Raw genomic sequence first — 18,875 nt, 5'->3', positions numbered from 1 at the left:
AACAGGACCAGAGATCACTCCGCACCTGAAAGTACTGCAGGCTTCTGTGCAACGAAAGCACCTCTACACCTACAGCACGGTTACTTACTGTGTTGTTGCGTCTTCAATAAGCATCAATTCATGCTCGAAAACCAACTCCATCTAAAGGCCCTGACACACCAAGCTGACCCGAGTGATTCAAAGCTTTGCATCCGTTTTGTTTTTTTAAAAAAGGATGCACTTATTTACTTGTAAACGCTACAGCCGATCAACAGCACGGACATACATTCTGTGTCGGCATGAGAGAAAACAATCAGGCAGTAGAGTTCAAAGAATATAACAGAGACAAAATGCGCTTGTATTATGTTTGCTCGGAATACCAATTTAGAAAGTGTTTGATTGTTTCGCATGGTGTTTCTTTTGCTGTGATCTTTTTTTTTGTTGAAGAAAGAAAACCTTAATTGTTTTTTCGAAAAGGCAGCGAGAGGCAAGGCAAGTGTGTTTCTTCAGCGCATTTCAAAAATTCAAAGTGAGACATAGAGGCATCAAAACCAGATATAAAAGACAAGGCATTTAAAAACACAAACTTCTGGGCCCAAAGTCTGGGCTTCTTTACAGGGCTGTGTACAAGGACGCATGTTCTGCTCCTTTCAAATGTGAAACAAAGGCCAGGCAAAAATAAAAGGACACTAGTAGTATCTTCCTGCAATTAGCATTAGCTAACAACCGCAGATCCTATCAGTGTGAACAGATGACGGTGATAGAAGAACAGACACGCATGAAATGTGAAGAAATCACAAGAAATCTTTAAACTCCGAGTGAGCACTCGTGTTAATAGCTACAACATTTCAAGCTCCACTTCAGGTCAATCCGGAGATGTGTCGTCACTGTTGCTTTAACTAGATTCTGCGATCTGCTCGTGATGATAGTAAAATGTCTGGAGACAAGCTGTGGAAAGTGAAATTCTGACCTCCAGATATGACATGGAGACGCTGTACATCATGTCGTCACTGGTCTCCTCGATGGCACGGAACAGGTCGTTCAGCGTTCGAACGTAGATGCCTGGCTCCTTGTCCGTCCCCAGCATGGTGTATGTCTTCCCACAACCTGAAAACATGTTTCCCACAACAACTTGATGAGGAGATAATGTGTCAATCCTGCGGCCCGAAGGACCAAGAAAGTGAATTATAATATATAAGATAGCATTGGTAACCAAAGTAAATACTGTATTTTAAACCAAACCACCTGAAGAAAGCTACATGTTAAAGCTAAAAGCTAAGTGTTTACTGTGTCCGTATGACTGAATGTTCACGGTGTGCTGTCTTAATCTTTCCTTGGCTGACCTGACCACACTGTTAAACACGATGCAACCAAACACATAAACACACACACATTCACTAGAACCTGTGTTTACTTCCCCACAAGAGGACACTAGGAGCGGAGAACCTCTGAGACCAATGGACAGTCAGAAGGCAGAGGAAGTCAGTGAGACGGATAAATGACTTGATAGAGCAATAGTGCTCAACTAGTCTTTGACAATCTGCCCCCACCCGCTGGAAACATGGCAGGTAAAGCACGACTCATCTTCTGATTCAACCTGAACTGAAATAAAAATAAAAAGCTAGAAGTGAATAAGATGTCTCACTCTTTTCCTGAGAGTGTGCTGGCTAGCTGACCAGAGATTATGCACCAGAAAGCTAACACATGTGGTGGTTGATCTACCTCAGAGAGAGTGCTCGGTTAACTTTGTGGGTTCTGTGCAACACACACACACACACACACACACACACACACACACACAAACAAACCTGTGGGTCCGTAGGCAAACACGGTGGCATTGTAGCCTGATATGAGGCCCTCAATCAGCCCTTTGGTTGTGGCTCGGTACACCTCCTCCTGCACAGAAAGAAGAAAATAACCGTAAAGCCATTAAGTGCATATTTGAGGGACACAAGTGCTGTGGCATATTTGTTTAGATTTTATATATTTTAGTTTTCTTTTTAGTTTTACTTATGGCTGACCTGATTGGCCGAGTAGTCGAACGCCACATCAAACATGTACGTTTTCTCCCTGGAGCGGTTGGCACGCAGGATGTCGTCGGGGTCCTCCATGGGGTCCATCAGAACCACCATCTGATGATGACGAGGAAGGCGGAGATGGGAAAGAGAGGCGGAAAAAGAGGCACAGAGTTTGAGCGGGTGTTACGTCTTTAAGCCCATATTGACATCTGAGATGCCAATTAACTTCATGATATGTCTCTTGTGAATCACAGCTGAGCTAATGAGCAATTCAATTCAGTGAGGTTCAGTGTGAAAAAAGTACATGGACAAAAGGGTTACTGGAATATAAAAATACAGTCACAATTAACTTCGGCTGGGATTGGGCGGCTCATCCATTTGAATAGGATGGTCTCACTGGGAGCTGCTGTTATCATTTACATTTGTTTTTTACCACACAGCTGGAGCGTCAGCTGGCAGGATGAGCGAACACAAAAAGCAGATGTCTATTCCTGCTGAAACACTGCCCTCAGTATTTCTTTTTGTAACATTTCGTTACCACGGATTGAAAGAACGATCGTCAAAAAAAAAAATGGAAACGTCAAGGAAGGATGTCTGCTCTAGTGTATGACAGACTGTCCTGGTGACAAAAACAGCCCCCGTTTCGATCAGGGACACTTCATAGCAAGTATGTATGCAAATGGGAATCCACTAAAGCCATCGGCCTTACTCTAAATCCTGGCTATAGAACATAATGACCCAACCATCAGCCCATTAACTCTTGAGAAGACAGGTCAGGGCAGCTTGCGATTGATGAAAATGTGTTTTTTTGTGTGTGCATATGACAGCCTGAGCAGTACTTGTATGTGAATACACAGAGACTGACGTGTCTCATTGTTCCGATTGTGCTGCTAGACAAAGCTTGTGCCTCACCCACAATCATCAGTAAATCCCAGCTCTCCAAAAGAACATTTCAGGGACAAATTCTGAACAGCACGGCGTCAGAAGAAAATACCATAATGCTGGCGACAAACCAGAGTCACACTGGGTACAGTTGGCTTGACGGGTTGCCCACAGCGACAGGGAAATTACCCCCCCTTACAGAGTTGTGGGTTTGAATCTCCCGCTATGTAATTGGCAGAAAAGTCAATAACAGCAGGTAGAGAACCCTTGAGTTTATTTCAGATGCGACAACGGGGCAGCTGGGAGTTTGGCAGTTTCTTTTTTAAGCTGCCCAGCTTTGTTCAGCAGTGGGCCTGGAGAGCCCTCTGAGGACTGTAACGCTGAATCACCCGGCTTGTTTGATGACCCCCTCAACCGCTGAGCCGCTCACTTTGAAGCCCCTCGATTGAAATTCAAGGGGAGAGATATATACGGAGGGAGAGGAAAGATGGAAGAGATGAAGCAACACTTGGTTGTCTTTTCCAGTGCAGTCGTTGACTGCGCTCAAAATATGCCTTTTCACGTACCAATTGTGCTCAAGACACAAGGAGAGCACACGCGGAGTAGTGAGCAGCATGCTCGTTTCCTTTCCCATCCTCTTAACTTCCTGCTTCTCTAACTTTTCTTTCCAGCTGCAATGACGTACGTGTTCTGATCGCATTTCACACGAAAGATATTGTGAACGAGGGAGTACTTCTCTCAGTATCGGAGGCAATTTTAAGCCACTTAAACCAATCTGACAACCTTCAGAGTTAATGTGAGTGTAGTCAGTATAATACGTTCGTTGAAAAAAAATGGCAGAGTGATGAGTTTCTTGAGTTGCAAGAGGACGTGACATGCAGTTCAATGATGTTCACACGAAGGTGGATTCACTTAAAAACGTGTCCGCATTAGGGGAACAGTTGGCAGCAGCCTGTCAATCACTGTCGTCCCTGACGGTGCACCGTGTGAAGCTTTTGTCATTACGAGACACTGAGTTTGGTCCGTCTTTCAGCCTTATTAGCCATTGTCTTCTCAACATGGGACTTCACAGCAGTTTGTAAGAGTGGCAACCAGACAGAGTTGAGTGGCAGCATGTGCTGCAGGAGCCCACTGTCAGATGTGTAATGGTATTCGGGGATACAAAATGAAAATACACTAGAAGGAGAGACCTTGGGCTGTTCTACACAATATTATAGGCTATTAAAGTTTGTGTAACATTAGTTGTAATTACCACAGCAGACTGATATACATACTTTTATATACATCTTAAATACATTTTGACTCAATGCACAATAAATACAACATAAAGTGTCTTAAAATCAGCAGGAGCATTGGGCATCATCTCCTAAATCGTTAATAGTCGATATGAAAGTAAATTGTCAAAAGCCCAGCGGGCAAAGAACCAAAGTGAGAAATACAACCATCATCTGGTAAGCCGTAGCTGGTCTGCAGTTAGAACTCTGTTCCCTCCCTCCCACTCCACCTCATGTATTATATTATGCTTCAATAAAGCAGGAAACACAATTTTGCAGTTTCCATCTTATTTCTGTGATACTGAGTATAAAGTAGTAATCTCTTTACCAAGGAAAACTGTAACTCCTGAGCTGCTGCACCAAGACTGTCCTCCAGTCAGTACTTTATGTCTGACAACATGAACAGAAACACGTCTGCAGAGCAGAGCTTCCACACGACATCAAAATGTTTCTGTAACAACATGCATCATCGTTTTGCAAAAGCTTCAACGTCCTCATTCACACTAAAATGTGACGATGGTGTTTTCAAATCTGGGCCATTGTGAAGAGCAGTGTTTGCGATGTAAAAAATAACAGTTAATCGTGGATGCAAGGAGAGAAAAAGATGCATTTTCAAACTTAATGTGAACAGCGCCTGTGAGTGTGTGTGTGCAACAATGCTCATGTATGGTAGGTATCAAATAGTGTGCTCATCCATGCACAGTTTTGTCCATGCGCATGCACTTGGGGGAAATCATTATAGGTCCAGGGTGTTGATAACACCTCTGGTCCCATCTGCCGTCTGTGTTTCTTAAGTTACAGAACCTTCCACACACAGCAGCTGCTGCTGCTTTGGGCACATTCTATACCACTAATATGTCTTCTGATAAGACTCTAAGATGCTGACCCTAATGACAGTACACTGTGTGGCAACATAATACTGGAAGTCTTGGCATGTGCCTCAGGGTTTTGATGCCGATAATGGACTACAGGTAACCTCCCCGTCATTAGACTTTGCCAACATAGGTACCTTTCTCAGTCCTATAAGTTCAATGAAGAGGCTGCTGTTAGACAACAAGGGGTGAAGTATGGGTCACACTTCTAGAGTACAGAACAGGTTGAAGACGCATGTGGAAACACGGCGGTCTCATGGAAACCATTCAGTCTTCCACACATCCTCTCTCTCTCTCTCATACACAGTTGCGTGGAAACGTTTACTCACACATGCATGGCAACTAAGCAGGCAGCATTTAATGTCCTCTGCAACAAGCAAGTTTGTGCAAGCTGGGTGGCAAAAGGCATGACTGACCACAAGAGCTGAGGCCGGCACACTCCGACGCAGTCGGTGCGCTCGGCTCGAGTGTGTGCACGAGAGGAGGCGTCGTCGGCTATATATGTTCCACTAAAAACATTCAGGCAGTGGCGACTTTATTTAGCTGTGCACTGACAAAAAGACAAAAGATGTCAACAGCTTTAAGAAGATTTCAACACCTTTCAATTGTTTGAGCTGCAACAATCAGACGATTAATTGATCTACAGAAGGGTTTTCAGCAACTATAGCAGGCACTATAATTGATTTCTTGAATTTGAGCAGTTTTTTAAGCAAAAATTGGCAAAATGAACTGGTTCCAGCTTCTCAATTGTGAATATTTTCTGGTTTTCATACTCTTTTATGTTGGTAAATTGAGAATTGTTTTGAACTGTTTTTGATCAGACAAAACAGGATATTTGAGAATTTTACAGACTAAACTAATAATTGAGAAATCGATTGGTAGATTAATGGATTATTAAAAAAATAAGTCATTTCTATAGCCCTAGTTGCATGGGACAAGCATGTGATTTAGAAATCCTGCTCCCCTCTCTTGCCAACGCAGCGTTCATAATTCTCCATCAGGAAAAAGGCAGAACATGGTGCGGAGAAAACAAAAAAAACTTACGACCCCAAATCACACAGATGCCAATTTGCAAGGGACTAAAATGATCACATGACCTCTGTGTTTGGTGAAAACATGGTCGGTCATTTGTGGTGGAATTTTTCCCTTGATAAATTACGGACATACTTAAGATCACAGACGACCTCCGCACGCATCACAAATTACTAGAGGTCTGCAGGCGATGCTGGTCAGCTGTGAACACGTGTTTTGCACGCGATTTTTATCTGAACTTGGACTGACCGACAACATCACATAGCCACAGATCAAAGCAGGACCTGATCAGCTGGTCCAACTGTCAGTTATTCATCAGGCAGTTGGAACGGGCAGACTCGGTGCTATAGTGAAGCCGACCGATTCACCCCTCTTATTTGCTGTACCTGAATCAACTGGGACTCAGTGGACAGCTGCACAGCAACCACTCTATAAACACCACTGGCACAACACAGCAAACACACAGCACCTGATAAGATTAATAGAAATGTTCTGGTGTTGCTGTTAATTAACAAAATAGTGGGCAAGCTGTAACTATGGCAATGATAATTAATTACTGGGACATTTGGCTGAGACTCTAATACAAGACTCGGGCACCAGAGCACATTTATCAGCTCTCCATGTCTTTTTGCCAACGTTTCTGCTTCTCTAACCTCTTATTCGTCGTCTAAACTTCGTCTAGGCCAGACTGTGATTAATAATCATTTGACAGTGGAAACTACTACATTATAAAATAGAAACAAAAATAGAAGTGTGAGTCCTCAGTGTGATTTGGTACATGATGGTAGTTAATTCTATCTGACCTTTAGCCATTATCTGCACTCCTATCAGGAAAAAGCAGTGACTTGTGAACAATGATCTTTACTAGACAAAGAAATCTCTCAATTACGGTCCAGTTCAGGGACGTCTTGGTCAGATTTTCCGCTGGGATCTAAATTGGGTCTAGTTAGTCGCTCTTTCTACAGGGACCAATCAGCCCTTTTCCATTGACTGCTGACTAATTCCTGGCCGGCGCTAAAGGAGACTTCAGTTTTAAAACAAGCGGACCAGAGGGAGCCAAGAATCCCCATGAAGTGGAAAGGAAAGCAATTTCCTGGTTGACAGCTTCTGTAAACGTGGTGTCACTTTTAACCGTTTTAATCACGCCGTCCCCCTTTCACAGCGGACATCACAAGCTACAGCCACTTTGCATTTGGACGCGGGGCCCATCTCACTTTTAACGTGACCCCGGGGGCCGACAAAACAAATAGTCAGACCGTGAATTTACACTCTGTGGCTGTGAAAGAGAGAGGCTCCTAAAATATTCATATCCTCACAAGGATCAGCCAAAGTCAAAACAACAGCTTGCTTATGCAGCGACATGAAACCAATTAGCGGGATGGAGTTACGTAAATGCCATGAAAAGCAGTGGGGTGCGATGGAGCACCCTCGCCCCGGCACCTTTCCCGGCTGATGGCTTTTCTAATCTACAGGACCTGCTGTTCTGCTCGTTAAAGCAGCAGGGTTGACTTGGTTGGCCTTCTTGCTGATTATAGCGCTGCTAGCTCCCATCGCCGATCCATAATTCAAAGGCTGGATGTGGTAAGGTTTCACAAGCACAGCCTGCCCCGGTTGCTTCTCCCCGACTCGCTCCACTAGCGTGTGCCAAGTGGCAAACGCTGCCAAGACAACCAACAAAAGTCAGCGGTCGTGTAGACATCGACCGCTTTTATAGGCACTGGTTTCATTACACCTAAATGATGGCTCGGATCAGTAGTAAAATGACAAAAGAGCAATTGGGAATCTCAATCATATTAACGGCCTACGGTTCACTGGCCGTCACTCACTCTGTAATAACACACAGAGTTAGGTTAGAGGCTAAAGTAATGGTTCCCTGTCTTTAATTTATTCATCAAAAACAGGCTTCCATCTGCTCTCATTGCCAGCAGGTAAGACAGGAGAGAAACTGAAGACATATCTTGTTCAACATTTTAAGTGTAATTAACAAGAAGATAAACTGCCACTTAAGCAGCTACACATGCTGCTACAAGCCTGATAAAATGAAGAAAATAAAACCCAAAGACAGGAAGACCGCAGATGGAGAAGGAATCTGAATGGGAGCGATACCACCTGTACACACCGGTGTCACATTTATAGCTTTGTCTTGTCTTTATTGCTTTTGGTTTCAAAGGGTCATGAGGTTACAACCTTCTTTTTTATCAAGCTCACAGGGTTGAACATGCATGTATCGGAGAGATTAAGAGACAGGCTTTTAACTGTGGCTCATGTATCAGCGGGTAATATCTAAAGTGCATCTCCTTTTTTCCCCCAGAGACGCCATCGTATTCAAGCCTCATCTCCGTGCGACTTTGTTGTTGCCATGAATGTTTCCAATTCAGTTTCAACAGCTTTGTGAATTTGTGTGAAACTGGGAAGGGGGGCGGGTCATCATCAAGGCGCCACTAAGGCTGTTATACTTTAATCCTAGAAGATATTTTCAATTGGATATAGATCTGCATATAAATACATCTGTTATTGACAAAAGAGTGGGATGTATAGGTGGTAAAATAGTTAGGCAAATGGTTTCACCATGCCCCCATCCACCCCTTATCTTTGGGTTGCACAATGACATACCCGTAGAGTCGTTTAGCGATAACATCGGTCAAGAATACCGCAAAGAATAAAAGGATCACAAAAAGAAAGCAATCAGGTCTAAGCGGTGACCTTTACGGGGCAACCTTTCAAGCTGCTCTTTCAGAGACGCAACCGAAGCTTTGGAAAGTCCAAAGGGCACAATTGCGGCTGGTTATCTGATAGAAAACCTCGGAGCTGCCCTCTCTGCCCCCCAACAATGCTGCTGTAGATCCCGTTTCAGGGGCTCTCGGTGATCGGAGGTGTGTGTTGGATCACAGCGTACCTGATACTGGGTGCCTGATGGCAACGTCTGCTCTACATTTGTGGTTTCGTAAGACGTCTGGCTGTGGCAATCGAATGCCAGATCAGTACAGTCAGACGCTGTAATTCAGACTCACACACTCATATATGCACCTGCAGAGACACACACACACTTAACAAGACATCTCTAAAGATCAAGAACTGGGCGACAGAAATAGATTTTCTTTCTTTCTTTCTTTCTTTCTTTCTTTCTTTCTTTCTTTCTGCCAGCTGTCAATTTGTCTCTCCTTTTTTCTCTTCCTCGCTCATTACCCCTCATCATTTCCGTTTTGAAGCATGTCGCACAGATGTATTATTGGACAGCACAGGCACAGCTGGTTACAAAGGATAGGAGGAACAATACAGCAATTTGTCATCCATGAAAGCAATTCATTCAACCCCCCCCCCCCCCAAGGGATCTCAGTTAAGTGTGAAGATGTGGCGGGTGCAGGGTGTCCTAATGTCGCCATTAACGTGTCCTTCAAAATAAAATAAAATATACCAAGTATCCATGTGCCAGACGTTCTTATTTCCAACAAGTGCAAAAATATCACAAACTTCTTCCTTGTCCTTGTGTAACAAATTTCATATTGGGAAAAAATCTCCTTCCGTATCCGCATCCATAACAATTCATAATGAAGTGATAACAATAACAACTGATAAACATCCTGCAATGCTGGAGTTATAGTCTGCCAACAAGTGTGAGCACTCAACAGTTTCATCGGAGCAGCTGTAAACCAGGAATAATTGCTGCCTTCAAATGAAACATGCGAGGCGCTAATTTGGAAATGGAAGTCAGTGTGCTTCACTTTCAGGTGGTCTAAGTCGTGAGAACACTGTTGCTAGGAGACTGACTGCAAAAATGGTGAATGATAGGTTTTTTTTCAGTAAACAGTAAAACAGCAGACTTATCTTACACCGATAAATAATGAAATAAATAACTTCCATGGGCTTTAAAACAAATCGGCTTACGTCACACCTCAGAAACTTGGAGCTACGGCATCAAAACAGTGACGGCGTTCAAATACCGCTTCGTTGACTTCGCCGACGATTACAACAACACACAATAGCAGAAAAAGCCTTGATGAAGAATATTCTGAAACTATGTTTAAAAATGGTGCACACATATCCCCAAAACACCACAGCTGTTACCGCTTTGGAGTTCTTCGAAATTGCACCTTTCAGCTAAAGCTTAAATAAACTGACATAAACTCATGACTGTCTCTTATTTTAATTGAAAATAGTGCCGGCATTTCTCCATTCATACAGTGGATGGTATGTTCAGTCTTTGTTCATTCCTAGTTACCAGTACAGGTATGTAATAAAACAAACAAAAATGAATTTTGTATCCATCAGAGCACATAAACATTTAATAAAGGTGAATATACATCATCCATATCACATTTTGTCTAATTATAACAGAGCAGCATCTTTTTCCATTTTAATGACTTTATATAGTGTTATGATTTACTCTATCATAATGATATAGATCTCTCTATTGCAGGTTTTTCTGCCTTTTATCTATTATATTGTATAAAAAAAAATGTGTTTTAAACCTTTGCTGACTAATGCCCTGTGGAGGGTCTTTTCAGACGCTGGTAGCAGCAAGCTGTGCAGAGAGCCATTGAGTACAGTGTCAAGTTAACTTCCAGCCCATGTTCACACGTACTGACGTCAGTAATAGAATGGCCCTAGAAAGCATGCTATTTTCAGGCATTTTAGTCCATTTTGCTTCCATCAGTCATGACAGAGTAAGAGATGTGAAACACAAAAGCAGCCATTAGTGTTTTCAAGTAGCTTCACGTCTTCGGCGGCCACAGCACGCGCTGAACTTTCCACTGGGTTTTTTAAAAACACACAGCACTCCCGTCTTCTGAAGATGAAAGAGCTCACGTACGTAGAATAAAGAACAGCGTCGTAGCTGCCCCGCGAGACAGACAAGCTCATTACACGGAAAACGAAAATTGTTGGATGGATGAAAAACAGACAAAGGGGTTTGAGTACGCAGAGAGCCAAAATGAAGCATCCCCTAAAGACATCAGTGTGCTGATATAATTTAGTATGCAGATGGAGACAAACAGTATTGAAGCTTTGGAAAAACATTTTGCTTCGTCACTGTTGAGTTTTATTGTCAGTTTGATTGACATCTGCTGGCACTAATGAGTCATTTCCTGTTATTACACAACAATCATGCACATGGATCTTTTGTAACTTTGAAACCAGAATGAAAACTTGTAGTCTAAGCTGTGAGACTCATTATATATTTTATATGTATCTTTAGTTTAAGTCTCAGTGTGTTCTATGTTTCGCCCGGCTACAAGATAATTGGGTACAATAGCGTTAAGTCCCTTCAGCCCAATTCATTAGCATGTTTGCGTGGAGATTCAGGACTATTTTTGTAAAATTGCAATTTCTTGATTTCCGGATGCAGCCCTCAAAACTAAACAAAAAAAGGCTTTTGTTTCCTAAAATGACTCATCTTTTTCTGCTCCGTCACTGCTCTGGATGAGGTACGGTCGGCTTGCACTACTTCCTGATTACATTTCCATCGTTTTGTTTTCCGGAAAGGTAGTCCCATGGATGAGCCTTACCAGACAAACAACATGTTGTTATGACTGGGGATATTAGGAAGAACAACACCCTCAGAGATTTACTCCCACTGCTGCCTTAAAACCGAGGACTTATGGGAGATGTTGCCTCTGTAAACATGCTTCAATGCGTAGCTTCAATCTGTCTGTCCTCGGTGCCATCTCGGTTCTCCATCCTGATTTGCCACCTGTTGCTCTTCCACCTCACCACACTCACATTTCATATTCTCTGTATATTTGTTTAGCTCTCATTCAGTTCAATTTGTCTGTGCCTTAAGGGGATTCAGAGAGGACGATTGCCTTAGCTGTGACCTATTAGCTGTGTTACAATTGACCATTCCCTGCCTGTTTTTCTGGCCAGGAGTCCAATAAAGACGGCACATCGATGGCCCCGCGGCCGGGCTCTACTTCCTGCTTCAGGTGGTCATAAAGAAAGCAGGAAAACACTGCACTCCTGATTCGATTACACGGAACAGAGCGCACACCGAATGATCTGCTCCTTTCACAATTCTGCTTTTCCCCTCAAATGGGAAAAGACGGTTGCGTAATCTGCAACATAATTAGTTGGTGAGGTTACAGCAAAAGCCCTTTGGGTACTTCCTTCCTCTTCATCAACCCCCTGTGGACTGAATGACTCATGATACGCCCAAGGACACCGGGATGCCTGGACTATATTATACTGCTTTTTTAAAATTGATGAATAAACTCATTGTGATTCCTTGGTGTATCCTGGTCTTTGCAGCAAAGGCCTAGCAGTGCTTAGTCAGGGGCAATGAGTGTGTTTTCTTGAGTACTAAAAGCTGTTCAGAAGAACTCACAGCAGGGCCACTCCAGCGTCTAGTCTCCTTCAGAGGCCGCTTGTGGCGAGCCGCCACACCCTGCCCTCTCGACGAGATTAGGAGTGGAAGAGCAGACATGTCATTGAGAGGGATCAGGTACTACTCGCACAAACCACGGGCACACCGACACGCACAATGGCCCTCGTTTGTAAAAGAGACTCAAAGGGAGGGGCAGCGGTCAGAGGAGTCAGAGAGAGCGTCACATCGGAGGCAGAGAAGTAGAAGTGGAGTTGAGAGGAAATGAGATTAGCCACTTTTCAGGGGTCAGCCAGTGTATTTGCAACTGACATGTTAACCTAGCGTTGTGAAAAAGTAGAAACTCTTTAGTGCTTCATTTCTGTGTCTCCGCTGTGCCACACTTACCGTTCTGGGTTTAGGTCTCATTCCGGGCTCTGTCCCTGTGTGGAGGTTAAATCTTCACAGCTAAGAGGGGCATTTGCAATTTGTAGTTCCTGTCCAACTCTTGTTCAACCGCGAGGCTATTCAAACACTCGGCCTCATGGACAAAGTGTGCCCTTTTTCATGTTTTCGCCCAGATTTTTTAACCAGGCTATTATCGTGTTGGAGAGAACATTTCCTTCAGCCAGGGCCGGGGAACATTAAGACCACAACGGAACTGGGTCGTTTTAGACTGTGAGCATTTCCGATGCATGTTACTCACTGTCCAGTCTCTCAGCGTTCTTCTAATTTAATCACACTTTCTGTGTTTGCACAAGTAAACAAGTCCATTTTTCATTCAATGGATACCGGAACTTCTCACAATTTTAGAGACTAGGGATGTCACAATACCTGAAATTTGGTAGTCGGTAGTCTCTACGGTTCTCATGACATCCCTACTCTATGCATTGCATTTCCTATGCAACATACTGATATTTGTTCTGCATTCAGCAGCAGCACATTACATCTTATTTGGAGCACGCCTTTCTCATTCACACCAGTGTGTTTTCCAGGGGGAGCTGGTTTAGCTGAATCAGGCCAACTCCAGTGCAGCCTCTGAGGTGAAGACAATTAGAATCTCCTCTGACTGACAGACCTGTGTGGAGGGTGGAGAAAACTCTACACGGAGCACTTGAGGTGAGGTGCTTTGTACTCCACAAAGGCAGAAAATGGGCCAATTCATAGCATACTGTAATCAAGTAGACTTGTACTTGGAACAGGCTTCATGATTATTGTTTTAAAAGGACTTGATCTTTACAAAGGAACCAAGGGGAGAAATGGCACTTTTTTGTGTTTGCCTGCTGGCTGACATTCTATCAGGGATCAGAATGAATCACCTGTCTCACAGTTTGTTTGTTTTTAAGATAAACACATGAAAGAATACATGGTTGGAAAGTCTTTTTCATTCTCTGCTCCTCTTGCTGTTATAAAGAAGAGCTTTTAAGTCCTCCATTATCACTCTGAAGAGATGCCCATGAAATGCCACCATCAATATCTTGTGATATATTTATTGTTACTACATTTAAAGTCCACCTGGAATCGGCTTGACAAACCTGCCAACAATCGAGTCGAACAAACGTCTCTTCAAAGCGTATTTACGTATATATAAAATTCATGCCCAACCAAAACAGAGCCTTCTTTCCCTGTTGTTTTTCTTTCTTCTTCCATACGTAGGACTGTACTACTGAGGGACACGAATAAAAACAATAAAAAACAATGGCCCCGACCTTGTCCATGTGCCTCCATGGAGACGAGGCCTCACCATAAAGTATTCCCCACTGTGAGCTACTGATCGGCCAGCCCATGCTCAACAAGTCCCAGTGCTAAGTAAGACACATCCTGCAGGGTGTAAACACTCACTCCTACTAGCAAGACATTTAGATCGACACGTGTACGAATACATTTACACACTTGATTACTGCACTGACTCAATCACCACTCGCAAGACCTCAAAAACTGATTTTGAATAAGAAACCTTGGATCTGTGTAAATGCACTAAAGCTAAAAAGATGCTTTAAATGAAGTGTATTCTGTAGTGTATAGATGTAATGTTTGCAATGGATCCTTTACAAGTACATGTACTGCCTCCAAGGCCACAACAAGTAGAGTGAATTCAGCATAGTGATATGAATTGATCCTCTCGCGTCTCTCTTTCACGAGGCTGAGCGACCATTTTTATCCCTTAGGGGATAAACATAGATTCTCCGTTAGCCTCTTAAGGAGGGGTGACATCACCTCTTTGGGTCTTTTAGTCCAAGCTGGGACGGAGCACGATGTCCGACGAAGGCTACTGGTGCTATTGAAGGACCATACTGGTGGGTTTCAATATTTGGCTCATTAACTACAAATCATGAATAGAGGGACCAACGCATACTGGTAATAATGACCAAACAGGCTTTTTCAAAACACACATAAGTCTGTTTCTAATCTAAAGAACATGTTTCTCCTCTTCAACATAAAATCTGGTCTCCATTGTTGTCATTTTCAACACTGGTTGGGCTGGTTTCTTAATATCCCTGTCTTTATAAAGCCGGCCAGGACGCTTCATCTCCTGCCAAAATGAATCCGTTCCTACATTACACTTGTCATTTTTTAATTAGTCACTTTTCCTTCTTTTGAAATCAAGCTATTTCCTCCATCAGTTCCCAAGACAGAAATCCACCAGCACCATGCTTTGCTGCTTAGATACAGCAAAGCCAACTTGTATCTTGTATACAGTTTGGAATAAAAGCCATTTTCCTACAGTGTGCCTGCCACTCTTTTCTTTAAATAATATTATGACCTTGACTGCATAAAAACATAGTTCAACCTGAGCCGTTTAATATCTCGTTCGTAAATCCACCTCTGAGCTGTGTGCTACTCACTCAAGGATGAGAAAAGCCCTTTGAGCATAACAGGTGGTCCATGAAAGGCAGAGGCTGGATCCCCCGAGTCTGTCAGTGAGGGAGAGAGAGACAGAGAGAGAGAGAGAGAGAGCGAGACAGAGAGAGAGAGACAGAGAGAGAGAGAGAGCAGGTGGCAGAAGGCTTAACCTGAGCTAAAACCCATCCGATGAGCTCATCTCTGCAGGCTTAGTCAGCTTCAAGTTGCCCGTTTTCTGCCAGGAGAGCCAGATCTGGGTACTCTCACCCGCTCGTCGTACCAGTGAGCCACGAGCGCCCTGCTAATCTGTCTGAGCACTACATGTAGGCCATATGCCTCGCAAACAAAGTTAACAGTGCACAGTGGTGTGTATTTGTGGAGAGACGGCACGTGGAAGGTATCGTAGTAACAGTACATATCTGCATGTATTCGTGTGTGACGGCTACAGGTAAACAGATTCAGCCTTCTAGTAGTCTAAAGTCTCACAACATGCCTGTGTTGTTGTTGCTTCCTCACTACTATATCCCCTCCATTCATGTCAGAGCAGCCCAGGTAAGACTTTGTCAAGACACTGTCTCAATAACAAGTGTGTATATTGTAATCTCCGCTAATCTTTAGCGGTGAACGTGAGTGGACCTGATACGACCCCATAGAGACCATACAGCATATCTGTCAGTTCTCTCCACAGACATAATACATTATGAACTATGCTATTCGGGTATAAAATCAACACACTGCAGGTAAACAGGAGACACACAATAAAACGTGTTTCTTTTCTCGCTGAGATTCGGTTGTGCTGGAGACAATAACAAAGCCGTGTTATGTTGGCTGTGTCAGCACCATTCCCACCTGCTCTAATCCCCATGTGTCTAAGCCTGTTTTAATGATGTCACGGCAGACAGAAGTGCTGATGTTGTCCTTAAGACCTGGGGTAATTCAATTACTTCCGAGAAGACAAACAAGTCCGGCCTCAGCGCCGTGGATTATGGGTTTCTAGAAGTGTGCTCTTGTACAATCTTTCAAGAGCTTGATACAGCCCCTACTAATCATGAATAGAATGCACTGTTACACCAAGGCAAAAGTGAGCCACCATGTCAGCTGTTGCTACGCTGTTACTTCTCTGGATTCGTCTGCCCACCACCTGCACGCCCACTACCATCGCAATCAGCCCACACGGAGCGGAGAGACACCTCAGCAGGCTCCCTGATCATCATCATCATAATCACACACTCACACTGTTAGCGCTGCTAAACGGTCTCCAAGAGGGGCCCCGTTCAACAGCCAGGGCTGCTGGTAAACACGGTCCTCGTGGAGTTCGTATGTCCCTCTCATATGGTCACATGGTAACAACCTCATTACATGCTGTGCACAGTGGTGGCGCTCCAAGGACGAGATCCTCTCAGGGACAGCAATCCTATTTGTTTATTTTATTTTTTCATTGTTGGATTAGATAAATCCGTGTCTCTGTTGTAATTCATATATCTGTAAGACAGCCTTCTACTGCTGGTGTAGGACTGTGGCCATCATAACCAATCTACATTCTCTTTGTGCACAAACATTCCTCTCACGGCTTACTCTAATGGAAAACACAATCAGCACAATGGCTCTATTCAAAGCAGTTTACTTGCCAAATAAATTAGACAGCCAGCTCGTATTGAGTAGAGATGAACACAAAACAAGACTGTTGGGAATACAGTGAACAGTCAGGCCTAATTTAGTCATTATTACCTTCTTCCACATGTCAACATGCTAGGTGATTGAAATATACTGTACACTGAAATGTCTGATATACTACTCTCATTATCTATTAATCTATTGAATATTTACTTGATTACTTGATTGATCGCTTGGCCAATAGAACGTTAAAAAATAGCAAAGAATAAGCATTTAAAAAAGAAAGTGGTTTCACACATTAAAGTCCGTTAACAGGTCTTGGGGATGTGAACACAAGTTGTGTAAAGCCGTTAGTGGCTCCAGAAGGGAGCTGTGTTGAGTCTGATAAATTGTCAGTTTGGGCAGAAGAGTAGTTTGAAAGATGAAAATATAAATGTGGGGGTGTAGTATTAGTAGGAAGTGAGCTTACCAGACCCTTGTAGCTGCTACTCATCTCTACTTGAGACTACATTAGCTGTCACTATAATAACGGAACTCTTGTTGTTCACGTTGCATTGTGGGTAATGTGAAGATCAATCTGGTTTTGCTGCATTGATTTTTGTTCTTTCATTTCTGTATTCTTGAACCGTCCATTGTGAGTCTGGCAGTGTTATGAAAGGGCGACATTGATGAAGTACTCTTTCAAACAACGAACTGACTGACTGACTGGAATTACTCCATAACTGAGATGAATCCATCAAAGAGATGACGACTGCTTGCCCTTGTTTGTAACTCTTTGTTGTCATTCAAGTCAAACAAACACAAGGAGACTGACCTACCATCAATCCCAATGACTTATGCAAGTACAGCTCTGCAGTGGTTGATGTCCAATTAAACCCCGGGCGCTCACTATGGCGAAGCATTCAGCCGCATGCTTACGAAAAAATCTGAGTCGTTAGAAAAGGTCACGCTCTTTGCTACGGGTGTGAGTCATCCAGCATCCAGTTGTAAATGAAATGTGACATTTGAGCTTTACAAATGAGTTGTTTTCAAAAAGAGCTGTTGGCATTACAGAGGTCCCTGCAGATACCTTATCTGTGCAGCCTGATCACAGGCAGGCAGAGGGTTCTGAAACAGAGACAACAGCACACACACACACTGACCCCATCACACACACTCACGTGCATTGCATACTGTATGCACACAGAGGTAAACAGGTTACTGACACACACACACACACACACACACACACACAGCAGTAGAATAAAGGACGGCCCTCTCACCTGGTCGTCCACTCTGTGGGCCACGATCGTAGCCGCCTCCTCCTGCTCAGCATCGCTGAGGGGCCGGATCCTCAAGGCAACCTGCGGCACAGAGAGGGAATTTGACTCCTCTTTCAATTCAATCAAGACAGAAATATTCAATATACAGAAAATGTAAGTTTAAAAAAAAATGATTTGGACTTTGCCTTGATGCGTAGGAACATTATTGACGGCACACAATAGTACTTGCTTCTCCAATATATGTGCCTGGACTCTGTGTTGATTCAGGTGGAGCTAGAGGTGTAATTGAATATGCAAATGAGCTGAGAGTACTTATTCGACTTAGTAAGGGAGTGTGGTATAGGAGAAAATCTGGGTTCATTCATCAGTAGCAGCATACATGTGAATATAACTCCATCAATGTTGATCAGTGTATTAGTTGTGATGCCAGGTAAATAATGTTTTCAGTTTAAGGAAATAACCTTTGAAGAGTACATCCAGATTATCTTTGAGATTTTAGACCATTAAATGTACTACAATTAAGGGGATGTAGAACTTGAAATATGTGGACAAATAACCGGACGGAGATAGCCTGAAGGTGTAGGCTTATCAAAGCTTGACCAAAGAGTGAGGACTAAAAGTCTAGATGTCCTCATCGATTTGGAGTTATGATTATTTAAGAAAAATAGGAAAAAGAAATCTCTCCAGATTTGCCCGAATTTATGAAAGTGCAATAGAAAAATTACAGGAGTAATCTTTTAAATGTCAAGCACAGGATGTAAGATATCTTTTTTCCCCCACAGTCAACCAGATAATAAAGAATA

General features: G+C 43.2%; 1 protein-coding gene across 2 annotated transcripts in view; it reads right to left on the bottom strand.

The window, feature by feature from the left end:
* Positions 1 to 18,875, bottom strand: part of kif19 (kinesin family member 19) — a 30,149-nt gene that overhangs the window by 9,379 nt on the left and 1,895 nt on the right. For both annotated transcript variants that reach the window (XM_031843673.1, XM_031843674.1), the window contains exons 2-5: positions 18,073 to 18,153; positions 2,001 to 2,111; positions 1,788 to 1,875; positions 950 to 1,086 (exon numbers count right to left, since the gene is read on the bottom strand). In XM_031843673.1, the coding sequence (XP_031699533.1) occupies positions 950 to 1,086; positions 1,788 to 1,875; positions 2,001 to 2,111; positions 18,073 to 18,153 (417 nt within the window). The remainder of the gene's footprint in view (positions 1 to 949; positions 1,087 to 1,787; positions 1,876 to 2,000; positions 2,112 to 18,072; positions 18,154 to 18,875) is intronic.

Source organism: Anarrhichthys ocellatus, unplaced genomic scaffold (genome assembly GCF_004355925.1).
Source record: "Anarrhichthys ocellatus isolate YVR2014 unplaced genomic scaffold, GSC_Weel_1.0 scaffold4, whole genome shotgun sequence".
Taxonomy (NCBI): Eukaryota; Metazoa; Chordata; class Actinopteri; order Perciformes; family Anarhichadidae; genus Anarrhichthys; species Anarrhichthys ocellatus.
The sequence above is the reverse complement of the archived record's forward strand: the minus strand, read 5'-3'. Positions and strand labels throughout refer to the sequence as shown.